Below are 17180 nucleotides of genomic sequence, written 5' to 3' on the forward strand. Positions count from 1 at the left end.
CACTGCTTTATCCTCAGAATTACTCTAAAATACATAATGATTGTCAGATTATTCATTTCTTTAAAGAAAGAATACAAATAACAGCAATATAGAAACACAATACTGTCAATAATAATACTTTAAATTAAAATATATTCTATTTTGTTACATAAAATAAAGAATAATCTTTAAAAGTAATACATTAAAATATTATACTTTTATTCAAAGTATAATTTTTGATTTATATTTATATTAAATGTTAAAATTAAACATTTTAAAATCAGATAAAATAAACATAAAATTACCGCACTTTACCCGAATCATAACAGTGTTAGCTTAAAAAAATAAATGTAAAATATATGCAATAATAAAAGATAGTTGTCATATAATTAGAAAAAAGTCACAGGATAAAAATAAAGCACTAATCAGTAACAAAACTTTAATTAAAATTATACAAAAAAAATCAGTCATTAGCTAATGCTAAATTTAAACATTAGTGTTTAAATTTCTTCATATGTGGAATCTCGAGGAACGCACATTTCATCATAGCATTCTTGTGTTACTTTTGAAGACTTCTTCTTTCTTTTTTTCTCTGTTTTGATATCGTCTTTACATGTATTTTTGTTTGACTTCTTTTTGGAATGTTTCTTTTTTCCAACCTGCCAAATAAATGAAGAAATTAAATAATTGGTATTTAAATAATTTTATTGATCATTGTTTCTTAACATTATATATAATTTTTTAATTATAACTAATTAATCAATTACAGAGATAACAATGATTTAATTATTACACTAATGAGGAGCCTTTAAGTTAAATTTTATACCTTACTGATGAAAGTGTAAAACAAAACTAAAATCCTAAAATAAATCATGAAAAGTTTAATAGAAAATAGGACGAGTTTGAAAAGTGTGGATAGCAAGCCTAGTGGAGGAAGAATAAATGGGGGTGTCCATACTTAAGATAAAACAATTGATAGGAGGAATGGGAGTTAGAGGCTTGCACATGATAGGGAAGAGTGGAGTAGGACTATAGAGGAGGTACAAGCACTGGAGAGTAGGTAGTAGAAAGTTAAGTAGGTAGTAGGAAATTAAGTGAAGTAGTTGAGTAGGTAGATAAGGAAGCTGTCTGAAGTTATATAGAGGAGAAAGGATCTCCTCAGAATTGGTCAAGAAAAAAATATATATGACGAGAAGATGGTTGGGGGATGTGGTCAAATTAAAACACAAATAAGTTGAAGTAATTGTATTTGTATTTGTGTTTTAATTTCACTGTACCCCCCAAACATCTCCTCGTTTAAGTCATCCACGGTCAACTATCTCTCATGAATAAAAAGAAAATATATTGGCATTTTTTCTATCGGAAAATGGAATAAAAACACTTTAATTCAGGATACCAACAGGAGACATAAGACTGCCAGAAAACTCTGAAGATGAATCTAATAAAACAATTCTTAGTCTTTTCAGTCTCATCTGAGAATCAAACTATGTATGTGGTGACTCTATTGTCTCAGTTTTCCAGCGTCTCAAGATCAAAAGATCAGGGGATAACCTTCATTTATACTAATTTAATTACTCTATTAAAAAAACTTTACATGTATCTCCACCACACCAGGAGTACCACTATCCCTGAATGGCTAGAAAAATTTAATAGTAATAAAAAAATCTTAAGTTTGATTGTACAGTGGAGTACAGATTATTTGAAATGATTGGAACCAGACCCATTTTGGGGTGGTTCCTCTCTGGTCTATACAACCAACCATCCTCTACAGTCTATACAGCCAACCAATCCTAACACTATCCTCACCATTTATGCCGATCACACCATGTGTGCTCGCAGTTAATAATAACTCTTTACTTGCATCCCAAACTCTCCAATCCCATATCACAGCTCTCGAAGAATAGTGTCGTAATTGGAGGATTAAAACAAATCATATCAAATCAGCTTTACTCTTTGTCATAAACCTACCAATTGCCCTACAGTCCACTTTAATAATGTTGAACTTACCCCTGTTGAACAGATCCATTACCTTAGACTAAATCTGAACAAACGACTAACCTGGAATCCTCACCCACGACCGAAAAGATAGGAAACTGCACATCAATTTCGACTATTACAGCACTTACAGGACAAACGGTCTAAACTTCCAATTCATTACAGAAGACTGATCTACATGACTAATAAGGCCAATCTGGACATACGGAGTTGACCTTTGGGTCTCCATGAAACCTTTGAATTCCTCTTGTATCCAATTCTTAAAATTCAGAATCCTTCGTAAAATCCTCAATGCTCCTTACTTTATCACAAATAAAATCATTCATACATAAAGACCTTAATGTTCCATATATAACCGATCCAGCCTGAACGAGATATTCCTTCCATTATAAACTCCCTAATCACCCAAACCCATAATTTTCTAACCTCGCTTCCTCTTCCATTCTTGACAATCCTGTGAGGCACCTGAAAAGAAGATGGCCACGAGACCTGCTAATGTAATATGTCATTAGAGTGCTACCAATGGGTAGTTTCTCTACACACCTGTATTACTCCATTATAACTGAGATCAAATTTACAAAATGTATTATAATTTACAGTTGTAAATAGCCATAAATAAATAAATTAAAAAATTAGGAGGTAGATGGAATCTTCTACAGGTATGAGCCTTTTGAAAATATTTCTCGCTGTGAGAACGCAAATGAATATGATGTGCATGAGTGGTTTCCATTCAACTAATCAGCAGATGGCCGAAATGGTTTTGAAAGAACCATGTCTTAGATGACATTGAAAGTGAAGCAGAAGGTAACAGTAGGCAGTGGGTATTCCACTCAGATACCAAGGGTCCATTTTATATGAAACTTAGCTTTGCAGAGGAACATCCTACCATAATTTTACTTCAAGGTGGAAAAATTGACAGATTTTTTGAAACCAATATAGTTCAAGGATACAATAATTAGTTCACTATATTGTCGAACATAGAGTTTTAAGAATTATAATTTATATTACTTAGTATCATAGTGATTTTGTGGTAACCTTAATTATTCTTTTTTGTTTTTGTTTTTTTCCACCAAATAATCCTACCCAATTTTGGTTTCAGATTAAGCAGACTTTTAGATTACAAAAGTTCAGTTTATTGAGACTCCATTGTACTACAATTCTTACTTCCTAGTACAGTTGTTTTCCATATGAAATTTGTGTTGAGTTAATAGAGGTAGTAAAAACTAAATGTTGAGTGCTGAAACTATATATTATAAGTAAAATAGATTGACAAATTGCGCCAGGAGAGTATAAAACATACAACCATAATGGCAAACCTTTAAATAGGTTATTTATAGAATGGATATCATTTTTAATTAAATAATTTTTCAGTAAAAGTGATATCATTCTTTTGGGTAACAATGAAACCTTTTTCTAGTAATTTTAAACGAAAATCTGTTTCTATTATATCTGTATATCTAATAAAATAAGTAATATATGAGTATTCTATCTGTACTCACTTTCAATTTAGGAGAATCAGGTCTACTATTATCCTCACCTCCTTCAGGGCTTCCTCGGTCAATAATACTTAAATTTCCTAACCAATCTTCAAGTTTATCAGGGGATTCTTCTAATTTTACCTAAGCAAAAAATGATACATTTATAATTTTAGTACATCAAACAATTTTAAACTGAACCAATAAATTGCATAAAATAATAAATTAATCTTCTCCTAGATTTAATTGAACCAATAATAGTAGAATCATTTTTAATATAAAAATAGTAAATTAAATAATTGTCAAGTATTGAACAAATTTTGAATAAAATACAAAATCAACTATCATTAATATTATAAATAACAATAATTATTTATAATTATTGTTGCCTAATTATTTTCTACACTTTTATCGACATATTTATGTTAACATAAAAAATTATTTAATTAAGTTTTGGTAAAAGTCTTTTAATAAAAACATTTTTTTTTTTTTATTAATACATCCATTTAACAAAAATTACAATTTAATTTAAATCTGCTCCACTATCACATAGTGTAATGTTTTCAGCAGGAAAATGTTAATATCCTGGTGATTGAAACTTTATGAATGTTATTTTTTATGACAAGTGAATATAAGACCAGCAAAAAAAAAAAAGACGCAATATTTTATGTTTGTTTTTTTGGATAATCGGGTTGGTGCATTGTAGATTTAGACTATATGCATTGAAGTTATCTTTTCAAGTTAAAAGGGTAGGAAAAATTCATTTATTATTCTTGAAACTGATTTACTGGACTCAACTCCTCTCCAATATAAATAGGTTTTTGTACCTATTAATATCTTAAAGTTTTAAACCACATATTTTTTGTCTTCAGAAATTTTTTTCTGATCATTCATTCATTCATTCATTCACATCAACATTTAAACTCATATTAGCTTAGAAACCATACAATAGAGACTGAAGGAACTATAATTCGATTTGAGTGAGATTTCAACTCCAAGACATTGTAAAGAAACGTGATTATTAGCTAATCAGCCATTGGGAGTGTTTTTATTCAATGCAATCATCTATTCTATTCCGGAAATCCAAATAGATGATTGCCTTTGTTATAACTCATGATGAGTACATAAAGTGAATTGCTCATCTCCATACTCTGTATTGACTTTTTACATAATACAGGCTAAAGCAAGTTCGTTACCTGTGAATAAAAACACTCCCCATGGCTGATTAGCTAATAATCACGTTTCTTTACAATGTCTTGGAGTTGAAATCTCGCTCAAATCGAATTATAGTTCCTTCAGTCTCTAAAAGAATTTCCACGCTCATATTGAACTTATTTTCATTGATGATGGTGTTCTGACTGCTCAAAAGTACTTTGTGGAAGTGCACCTAAGATGTTGTGATCTCATTTTCTCCATTTTTTCCTTAACAGTTAATTTTGATGCAGTATATTTCAAGACTGCAAACTGCAAAAAAAAAAAAGTAGTAGGGATTTTCAGCTATTCAGTATGTACTGTCCTCTTTTTGGGTCAACAGAAGCTCTCAATTGTGACAGTATTATGTTCCCTAATCACTATCACCTTGAAGGGACCTTCGTATTGCTGTAGTTCCTTTCCCCTATTGGTAGACAATCTCCTGTAGACTATGGTCCCGATTTTGATGTTGCCCATTAGGTCACGCATACTCAAATTTTGTTTCTTGATTCATTTACTCTTTTCCCTCTCGATACAAGTTTTAACTCTATCCAGAATTTCTTCAGCGCTAAACTATTATTAACTACATCTTCTTCTCCAATCATGTACAATTGGAACCAAGCACGAAGAGCCTGACTTCCATTGATTTGTCTTTCACCTGGTACACCATAGCTATTTTACTAAATATATCCATGACTGTAATCCACTTGGATTCTTTCCAAGTGAAAGTGTCTACTTGTAAATTGCCAAGTGGAACACTTAGAGTTGGTGTTTCCTCCTGTCTGGCTTGGGGAGGACGTCTGTCATATTTCATGTGGTGGCACACTTCATAGCCCCTATGGTCTCTTGGATGAACTGTTTAACACCATACTAACAGTATTGATGCCGTAATCTGTGCAAGGTTTCATTCAATCCTCTGTGGTTCATCTTTCTTTAGTGGTATGCCAGTGTCACTTCTTTCTGTCGTTCCGTATCTTCAAGAGCTTCTATCATAAATATACAGCAACTGAACAAACGATCTATCCTGATCTGATCTCCAAAATCATTGGATTTTGTCTCAGATTACCGCGTTGCCAATGTATAAATGGTGGGTCTTTCTGGACTTAAACACTTCAGTCAAGGCTCTATAAAATTCTGCTTCCCTAGCTCCTGGCTGTGACCAAATTGTGGTGATGTCGCTACCCTTATATTTTCTGTTTTCTATCTTCATCATGCCCGTGGTCCTCGTCTTCCAAATGATCTGGCATCATTTGTCGTTTACCATATCTTACAGCACCTCCATCTCCGCCGGTCTTTCCTCCGTTGAACTCTCAGCCAATATCTCATCTTCGTTTTCATGTCTAGGCATGTCTGAACGCCCATCTTCCTCCCCAGTCCATTCTTGGATTCCATCTTCCAGAAACTTTCTAATGTCTCTAGACAGGCCTGCGTGGTCGTCCTCAATTGTGTTGACGGTCATTGTATGTGAAAGTCAGAAATTGCCACCATGTTTTCTTTTCCTAGCTTGTCCATATTATATTGGCTCAAAAGTTCCTTTCAGCGAGTGATCCGTACTGATGATTCTTTTAGTTTTCCAACCTACTGCAGAGGTCTGTGGTCAGTGTGGACCTGAAATATTTTTCCAAAAAGGTAGTCTAAAGTGGTCACCTACACAATCTCCAACAACTTTCGTTCCAAACCACTGTAACAGGTCTCCGTCTCCCTGAGGCGTCTACTGGCATAGGCTATTGGACGTTCCCACTTCTTGTACTCCTAGGATAGTACTGCACCTAGCACATACTCACTGACATCTGTCGTAAGTGCAAATGGCCTCTGAAAGTCGGGAAGAATTGGCTCCCTCTGAAGCTACTCTATACACTTCCTAATCTTATTTACTATGTCTGCCGTCACAAGCAGCTGGAACCCTTTTTTCAGTAAATTGTTCAAGGGTACAAGGTATTCAGCCATTTCGGGCACAAACCATCTGTAATAATTGAACGCCCCAACAATCTCCTGATCCCTTTTACATCTTTTGGCACGGCCATGTTCTGTAGAGCTTCTACTTTCTGGGAATCTGGTCGTACTCCCTCCTTTGAGATTGTGAGTCGAAGAAAAGTTATTTGTGTTTGACCCATTACCGACGTCTCCTTTGAAAGCTTTAAGCCAAACTCCCTCATCCGCTGGAATATACTCCTCAAATGTTGTACGTGTTCCACTTCGGACTTACTGAATATCAGCATGTCATCCATATAAACTTGGCTGACAGATTTATCCAATCCCCTCAGAAACTAATCCATGAGCCTTTGAAATATTACCGGAGCATTTTGAAGGCCGAAAGGCATCCTCGTAAATTCATAGTGGCCTCTCTCAAAAGTAAACGCCATCTTGTGCTGGTCTTTTGGGTGCATCTTAATTTGGTGATCCCCTTCAGATCTAATGTACTAAAAATTTTAGCCCCACTCAATCTATCGAAAATATCCTCGAAACGGGGTATGGGGTACTTTTCATCTACCGTGTTTTTGTTTACTTTGCGATAGTCGACCACTACTCTATATTTCTGTCCGTTTTCTCCTGGCTCGCTCTTCCTTCTGACTGTCTATAACGGACTATTAAAAGGAGATGTGCTATCAACTATAATTCCTTGGCTCCGCAGATTATCTATCTTCTCTCTAATATGTTGATGGAGCACTTACGGGTACTGCCTTCTCCTTCACATAGATAACCTTGTCTTCTTTCAGCAGAATCTCATGTACTGTTTTCTCTGTTGCTCCCCGGTACACTCCCTTCTCTAAAAAAAGTATCATCATATTCTTTCATGATATGGTCTCTCCAGTACCCTCCCGGATTAACAGCTCCTATTCTTGCTTCAGATTCTCCTACTAGCTGTTGGCAGATATATTTCTTCTTTCTGATCTTGATGTTCCACTTACATATGTGATTCTGTACCCTTGCGCCCACTTTCCCTCGCAGGTCACACCAAATAATCATTAGGTAGTCCCGGGACATCTTTCCTACTACATTAGATGCTTCCCCCATTTACTTAATTCAATTTCCACTTCCCCTCTACTCTACAGGGCCCCCCCAGGGGATTAACTGGCATTGACACTGCTGGACCTGGAGTGCCTTCTTTCCGCCATTCATCTTCTCCAGAGCTTCTCTGCACGCAATGGTATTGGAATTCCCTGTGTCTACCAAGCATCTCATGCCTCTTTTTTTTTTTTTTTTTTTTTTTTTTTTTTTTTTGGCCAAGACTCCCATTGGAGTCCTATACTGCCTAACCATGGTTGGGGGTCAAAGTTCTTCATTTTGTGGGACCGCCACTCAATGAAAAAAGTCGACGTCCCAGGCCGGATACGAACCGGCACCGCCAATAGACATCAAATTGGTAAGACTATGTCTTAACCACTGAGCTAAGGGCGGCCCCTCATGCCTCTTCTCACTCATATTATAGTAGTATCATGAGTAGATTTTCGATAGACTTTGCTTCAATTCTGCCTATTAGTCGGTCACCCCCTTTATGAAATGGCTGTTCTCCCAGTTCCCCTGTAAACCGTTCCAGGTCAAACAGCATTCCTCAAGTCTTGGGCAGTTGCCGTGGGTACTTTTATCCACTCCAGTGTTGTGGTGTTGGCTTCGGCTAGAGAGACTTCCGGTTGTGGAACAAGCTCCAGGGGAGGTGCATTCTTGACCCCATTTTGATTTAAAGCTTCCAGATTGAAGACTGCTAGTCTGACGATCCTGTTGGCAGCCATTATTAAAAAATATGAGAGAAAAGAAAAAAAAATGGAAGATAAGAAAACAACAATAAAAAATTTTCTTGAAAACAAATCTTGAAATTACTCCGGTATCTAAAGTTCCCGGGACTTGGCACCAGTTAAGTGACAGCGAGAAGAGACTTAATACAAAGAAAGGTATAAGGTAGATAAAAGAAAGACCGACTAAACAAGACTAACTTTATTTGGTTCAGTACCTCTATATATACATCACGATCAGCTGACCTAGTCGATCACCTGACGGCCTATGTCAGCTGACATTTCACTCACACCGTAACTTATATATTGTAATATTCAAAATTTATTTAAAATAAAATAAATGGAATTTTATATAGTTTTAACTTTTTCTCACATTTAAAGTATTGTTTTGAAGATGACAAGGTTGAATAAAAAGAGTAAATATTAAATAAATATGAGAATTTTCATTTTAAATTATATATAATATTATAGACTCTTATTCTCAGGGCGGGTTTCTAGACAATCAGAACAGAACTTTCAAATGTATTTAATTTCAGGTAGAGCAAAACTAATCAATTTATACAATCTTCTATGATGAGACATGGTTTTCTTTGCCTTCTTTTTCAACAAACTAACACTTGCTGTAAACAATCTTTCAGCAAACAAACACTGACTGTTAACAAAGAATTTGACCTATAAAAGTATTCACTCTTCACTGACAATCCAGAACAGAGAGTCTCTAGTTCTTCTTGGGTGACTATTTGATGCCTTCTTTTTCAAGATGTCTCCCTTGAGCTAGAAAAAAGATGATGATGACCTCCTGCTTCCAGGAAACAGCATTTCTTGCCCACGCAACGAATGAATCTCTACAAAACAGTACCTTTCCCTTGCCTAGATGTCCGGTGCAAAACATTGATTATGGCACAATAGTTTTGGGTTTTTGCATGTGATTTTCTTTATGAACATTATTTAACATTTATTCTTGACTTCTATTTTTTCTGAAGTTTACTGTAATCACAATTTTGATGGTAAGTTAAAATAAAGTTTCTAAAATATTTGAATCTGCTCAACATGGCCACGATTCAACGAACTTTTGGCAGGACACGCACCGCCATCTTCTTTGTTTTGAATAACGTATTTTCCACTCTATATTCGACTGAACAAAATTGGTTAGGCTTCCTTTTGGTTTAACAAAACAAATGAACAATATTTAAACGATACATAAAATAAAAACATATTACAAACCCATTATATATAAAATAACTATTTACTCATAAAAGAGGATATTACAATATATTTTAATATTAATAAATTATTTAAAGTAAATAAAAGGAATTTTACATAGTTTTTACATATTCTCAGATCTAAAATATAGTTTTGAAGATGAAAAGGTTAAATGAAAAGATTAAATATTAAATAGATATGAGAATTTTTATTTTACTATGTATAATATTATACTCTTAATCTCAGGGCGTGTTTTTCTAGGCAATCAGAACAGATACTTTTCTATTAATAACACTTAAACTAAATTAAGATTTACTTGTACATATGTATTTAAATTTAGGTAGAGCGAAACTAACCAATTTATACAATCTTCTTTTGATGATTGAAGTTTCTTTGTCTTCTTTCTCAACAAACTAACATTGGCTGTAAACAATCTTTCAACAAACAAACACTAAAAAAACAAAGCATTGATTCTCTCACTCTTTTCAACACACTTCATCCACCGGCAATCCAAACAAACAGTACCTTTTTCTTCTTGGATGTTCCTTTGATGTCTTCTTTCTCTAGGTGTCTACCACTGAGAATAGACAAAGGATGATCAGGACCTCCTGCATCCAGGAGACGTCCTCATCCTCCCACCCCTAAACAAGAAGTGAAGTCTAAACCAAATAGGGGTCTAGATGTTTGTTGTAAAAATCAATTGTAGCACAACAGTTTAGAGCTTTTACATGTGAATTTCTCTATGAATATTATTCTTTAATATTTAGTATCAACTTATATTTTTTCTTGAATGTACTGTAATTACAAATCTTGATGGGAAGATAAATATACTTGAATCTGCTCAACATGGCAGCGATTTTACCGACTTTTGGAAGGGCACATGCCGCCTTTGAATGATGTCTTTTGTGACTGCATATTTTACCGATGAAAATTGGTTATCTTGATTTTTTGGTTTAATATAACAATGCTGAAATGACCCATAACATAAAACATACTAAAAATCATTTATACATAAAAATAACTATTTACTCATAAAAGACGATATATATATATATATATAGTGTAATATGCTCTTTTTGAGTAAATAGTATATTTTGATGTATAAAGGGTTTTTAAGATGTTATATTTTATGTATCATTTTAATATTGTTCATTTGTTTTGTTTATCCAAAAAGCAAGCTAACCAATTTTCATTGTCTATAATAAATTTGTGATTCAAAACAAAACCAAAATGGCGGTATGTATCCTTCAGTCAATAAGTCCGTTGAATCAAGGCCATGTTGAGCAGCTTCAAATATCATAAAAACTATTTTAACTCTTCCCATCATAATTGAAAACACAGTAAATTTAAGAAAAAATAGAAGTCAAGAAATAGTGCTAAAGAATAATATTCAGAAAGTAAATCATTTGCAAAAATCCCTAACTGTTGTGCGACAATCGATGTTTACATGGAACATCGAGGCAGGTTTTGGTTTTTGGCATTTTCACTCGTTGTTTGGGCGCGATGGGGAAATGATGTTTCCAGGATGAGGAGGTCCTCATCAATTTTTGTCCAGCAAGGGTGGACATCTTGAAAAAGGAAGATAACCAAGAGTCACCCAAGAAGAAGAAGGGACTCTTGATTTTGCTGGCTTGGGGAGAAGACGTCCGTTCGTTGAGAAGCGGGAAAGATTGGAAGCCATTGTTGGGAGAGAGACATAGCTTTTGGGAAGGACTGGAAGCCATTTTTGACGTTAGAACATAGCATTACAGAAAATAAGATACCAAGAATCACCAAAAGAAGAGTTTATGAAATTGGTTAGTTTTGTTATACCTAAATTTAAATATATGTGTAAAAGAGATATTAATTGAATTAAGTGTTAATAGTAAAAGTGTCTTTCTGATTGCCTAGAAACCCGCCCTGAGAAAAGAGTTTTATATAATAAAATTTAAATAAAATTCTATTATCTATTTAATATTAAAGTTAATAATTAGATCCCAAGCTATCCTTTAAATAGGAAATTAGTTAAAACTAATAAAATTCTTTTTATTTTATTTTAAATAAATTTTTGTTTATTACATAAATTGTCGCCCAACAGATGTGGCCTAATTCTTTACAAATTAGGTCACGGCAATCAGGACACAGCTTTTAAAAGAATTAAGTTTGAATAAGTTTGTTGTTATAACTTAGTAAATGATGGAGGATGAAGTACAGGTAATTGGGGTTAAAGATCCTAAAGATGTAATTCTATTAAATATCTTCCATGATAATAAATTAGTAGTAACAAATTCAGATTTAAATTCAAATATTGAAAATAGTGATAATTTAGATGTTAAAACTATGTTTCAACAACTAATGATGATGATGAACAATTATGGGAATAAAATAGACAAAGTGGGACAAGCTTTATACAATCAAATAAAAACAACCATGATAGAGATTTGTGGGTTGAAATTAAGGGGTTAGAAAATAAAGTAGATGAAAAAATTGAAGTGGTTGAAACTAATTTAAGAATAAATAACTCAGAATTACTAGATGAAAATATTGATGAAAAGGTTAGACATTTTGAATTTGAAATTAAAGAAAATTGTGAATTAAAAATTAATGAAAATTGCGAATTTGAAATAAATGAATTTTGTGAATTAGAATTTAATGGAAATTGTGAATTAGAAATTGATGAAAATTTTGAATTAGAAATAAAGGGATATTAATTGAATTAAATGTTAATAGTAAAAGTGTCTGTTTCTGATTGCCTAGAAACCCGCCCTGAGAAAAGTCTTTTATATTATAAAATTTTAATAAAATTTAAATTTAAAAAGTTAATAATTAGATCCCAAGCTATCCTTTTAATAGGAAATTAGTTAAAACTAATAAAATTCTTTTAATTTTCATTTTAATAAATTTATGATTATTACAATATTTATATAAGTTACGGCCTGAGTCAGCTGTTACTTCGATGTCAGCTGATGAGTCTATGAGATTACTTATGAGATGTGGGGTATTGACGAATCAGTATGCCAGATTTATATGGATGATCTAGTGTTAAGTAAGAATGAAGACAAACATGTGCAATATTTACACAGCGTATTCCAGAGAATCAGGCACTTTGGGCTCAAACTATCGGGAGAAAAATCATTGCTGGAGAAGGCAAGAATACATTTTTGGAGACATACATGTTCCAGGGAAAGAGTTAAACCCAACATGGATAAAGTCACAGCTATATGGAAGATAAGGATGTGAAGGGAGTTGGGAGGTTGCTGGGAACTTTAAATTACTACCACAGATTTGTACCAGAAATGGCCGAGTACCTCGTTCCACTCAACAACCTACTCAAGAAAGGCAAAAAGGTGATTATCACCCCAATGGTGGAAAACAAAATCAGGCAGTGCATGGAGAAGCTACAGAGGAGTTGGTGCAAGTGTTCCCAAATTTTAATCGGCAAATCAATATCACTTCAGACTAGGGATGGGATATCGAAAGCAAAATATCGATATTATATCGGAACTAGAATATCGATATTTTACAATATCAATATCGAAAATTTAACGAATTAAAGTAATAATAATTATAAAATGATAACATAGCATGACAAAGGAAGACTTATTTTGTGTCATACCTAATCAAAATATACAAGAAACTCCTAATAACGGTGAAGCAAAGCAACACCACGACACCAGTATCATAAACATAACAAATATAAATTAAAATATAATTGTTTAAATAATAGAAAATTTAAAAATGGAATATCGATATTTTATTTTGATAATTACATATTTATTTCAATATTTCCTATTGTTGTAATATCGATATGGAATATGAGCAACTAATAATAATATTCCCATATTATTTTATCGCAATATCGATATTTTGTTTAAAAATACTAGAAAATTGTATAGAAAATTTAAAAATGGAATATCGATATTTAATTTAGTAATCTCATATTCATTTCGATGTTTTCCATTGTTGGTATAATCGATATCGAACATTAGCAAGAATATTCCGGTATTATTTTATCAAAATATCGATATTTTTTTTTATTTTGATAATTACATATTTATTTTGATATTTTATAATATTGTAATATCGATATCGAAAATTAGTAACAATATTCCATTATTATTTTATCGAACTATTAATATTTTGTTTAAAAAGATAGTAAAATTTAAAACTGAAATATCAATATTTTAATTGAATAATCTCATATTCATTTCAATGTTTTCCATTGTTGGCAATAACAGTATCAAATATTAGTAACAATATTCTGATATTATTTTATCGAAAAACTATTTTTATGCTTTTTATAAAATCGTCTTAATCTTTTTAAACCAAATATCCATATTTCGATGAAAAAATATCGAAATTATGTTTCCAATCTTTGATAACGATATTAATAACAATGGAAAATATCGAAAGGAACATGAATTTATCAATTTAAAATATCGAAAAACTATTTTTATGCTTTTTATAAAATTGTCTTATTCTTTTTAAATCAAATATTGATATTTGATGAAAAAATGTTATCATTATTATCGATTATATGTTATGCTAATCATCGATATTGATATTATCAACTATATTGAATATCAAAATGAATCAGAAATTATCAAAATATAATAACGAAAAACCATTTTTTAGCTTTTCATTAAATGTTAAAGTTTTCTTTCATAAAATATCGATATTTCAATAAAAAATCGAAATATCGTTGCTTATCATCGATATTGATATTAATAACAATGTTTAATATAGGAAGGAACGTGGATTTATCAAAATAGAATATTGAAATACTATCTTTATACTTTTCATAATTTTTTTAAGTTGCGAATTACTCATATTTCTATAAAATAATATTTTACTGTCGTTAAAAATTTCCATATATTAACAACATCAAATATCGAAATGAAAATTAATATATTTGAACAAAATATCAATATTTTTTTTTATAATTTGCTAATCTTTTTAAACAAAACGTCCATATTTTGATAAATTAATAGCAGGATATTGTTGATAATCTTCCATATCGATATTATCAAATATGTTAAATATCTAAATGGAATTAAATTATTGAAACAAAATATCGATATTTAATTTTAAATTTGTCTAGTACTTTTAAACAAAACAAAATATCGATATTTCAAAAAATAATATTAGAATATTGTTGCTAATTATCGATATCGATATTATTAACATTATCCAAGATCGAATGGATGTTAAATTATTGAAAAAATATATCGATCCTTTGATAATACAATACCAGAATATTGTTTCTATCAGTGGAATACACTGGAACAAGAGGTCTTGGGGATAGTGACAATGCCAGGATTTGAACTGAAATGAAGGACTTTGATGTGACAAGGCATCTCAACATATCAGGACACCTAAAGAGTAGAGGGGGCATAGGGAGGCTCATGGCACGTTGACCATCTTCGCTTATATCAGATCGACTAGGGATTGGAAACGGACGTAGCAATGCCTAAGGCTATAGCGGCATATAATAATTTGGTACACACCGTTGTGAGGTTTTCACCATTTGAGATCCTCTTTAGGCCTCAAGAACACTGGCGGGACTATAAGGGCACGGCAGTGGATGATGTGGAGATAAACAACAACCATGTTGCTCGAAGAAAGTTATGGGAGATGGCACGGGGAAGAATGGAAAAGGAAAAAACTAGGAGGGTGGCACAAGAGAATTTAAAGGTCACGGACAGAATGGGAGCAGTCACAATTGGGACAGTTCATCTACAGAAAGTTGGGGTCTAACATGGGTAAAAAAATAAAGCGATATGAGGGTCTATTCAGGGTGATAATTAAAATAAAAAAAGAGAAAAAGGAATAAGATCTGATACGCTTGGACTGTTGTAAAATACTGTCTTTATTTAAGTCAATTCTCGTAAACTAATACCATACAATATAATAACATAGAAAACAAAAACAATGAAGAAAAACTATTAACAAAAAAATAAATTCCTATACACATATTATTGTAAAACTCACAAGCTCCCAGAAATAAATGCTAAATACATAATTTAAGCCTAAGAATAAAATAAAATAACTCTTCATACAGTAAATAACAAGTTAAAATTAAAAAGACAATATTTACAAAAGTCAAAAACAATAAATAGAATAAATAACTAAATTTTCTGTTATTTAATCTAGTGGTGGCTGGCAAATATGAGAACACTCCAGTGTTTATATTGTCATTGCTGGAAGTTTTAACTCTTCAATACAGACATTTCTTCTCTTTTTGGGTTCTCTGATACTTTCTACTGTGACAATATTGTGTTTCCTAATTGTTAAAGCCCAAAAGTATATATTTTGTTTCTTTAGTTTAATTTTATTTACTTCCAATTGGTGTTTTAATTTGTTAATTATAAGTTTATTTTTTTGTTTTGTTTTTTTACCACAAGTTATGTCGTATTTGGTAATTAGAATTTATAACGTAAATGTAGTTAAGGAAGGAGGTTTGTGATATGCGTGAATAATATAAATACATCGCTGCAGTTCGGCACATACAACAACATTGCAGGCTGCAATGGGATTACGGCCTATATACGGGGACTGATAAGGGAGCCTACAGTCTACAGTCCGCTGCCTTGAGCCTACGAGTCATAGTGAGAGACACCCACCGGCTCACAACGTAAGAGTTTTGGGGTTCAATTCAGGACCCTCACCCACCAATCATCGACATTTGAATGACAGCGGATGTTCCGGAATGGAAAATAATAAACGATATGCGCAAGTTACATATCATAAAAAATCAGTGAAGACTAAAATGACTTTATTCTAACATATTTACAAGAACTACATGTGACTGTTACTCAGACTTTTTACTTCTCTTACTTAGCTATCTAGTCTAGGAAATATATATGAACACTTGAGAAGAGGGGGTAGGAGGAATAGTGAAATAGGAAAAGGGGTTTGGACCAATCAGATAATTTAGGAAATATCTGGAAGGGGAAAAAAGGCGTGGCGAGAAGTTGGGTGGTCAGATTTCTAAGAAAGAGACCATGACCTAAGTCTTGTGTGTACTGACTTACATATGTTAACCATAAAATAGTTTGATTGATGCAAGTCCATTGTGAGATGACAGCATGTACCTGCCTAAGTGTCAGCCCTTGCTATTGATATAGGATACTAAGGGCTTGAAAGGGCTGTTAGAATGGTCTCAAGGGCCTTATGGGAACGTAGTTGTTTTTATTGAGTTTCTTTTGTAAGGAAATGTGAACACATGGAACCATATGTCTAAAGTGACTTAGGTTCAGTTGGGCAAGGGGCAATTGTTTAAATTTATAATACCGGTTCCTTAACTCGCCCTCCCTTTATGAAGTGCATAGTCCCGATGCACAATCAAGAATTTTGAATCTCATTAAACCAGCCTTGGGCACTACCATTAAAAGCAGCAGAATAATTTGGGTCTTTGGGTAAGGATAGGTTTCATAGGAAGGTGGTCATATTGGTTAATATTTAAGGAAAGGATAGGATTACATTTCTTTACATGTTTGTTATAAGATGTAAACCTAAATATACAATGAACTCCAAAAATGTAAACTATACTAATAGTTAATAATAAATTGAACATTAAAAATCAACTATCATAATTTAGAGTAAAAGAAGTCAATTGTAGACTTTA

The 17180-nt window shown here is 32.5% G+C and overlaps 1 protein-coding gene across 2 annotated transcripts in view; it reads right to left on the reverse strand.

Moving 5' to 3' along the window:
* Window positions 1-404: 404 nt before the first annotated feature.
* The window catches only part of LOC106685342 (rab-like protein 6), a 129568-nt gene continuing 112792 nt past the window's right edge, over window positions 405-17180 (reverse strand). For both annotated transcript variants that reach the window (XM_067046693.1, XM_067046694.1), the window contains exons 9-10: window positions 3474-3593; window positions 405-638 (exon numbers count right to left, since the gene is read on the reverse strand). In XM_067046693.1, the coding sequence (XP_066902794.1) occupies window positions 480-638; window positions 3474-3593 (279 nt within the window). In that variant the 3' untranslated portion in view covers window positions 405-479. The remainder of the gene's footprint in view (window positions 639-3473; window positions 3594-17180) is intronic.

The sequence above is a fragment of the Halyomorpha halys genome, unplaced genomic scaffold (genome assembly GCF_000696795.3).
Source record: "Halyomorpha halys isolate HHAL.00 unplaced genomic scaffold, Hhal_1.1 Scaffold683.1, whole genome shotgun sequence".
Taxonomy (NCBI): domain Eukaryota; kingdom Metazoa; phylum Arthropoda; class Insecta; order Hemiptera; family Pentatomidae; genus Halyomorpha; species Halyomorpha halys.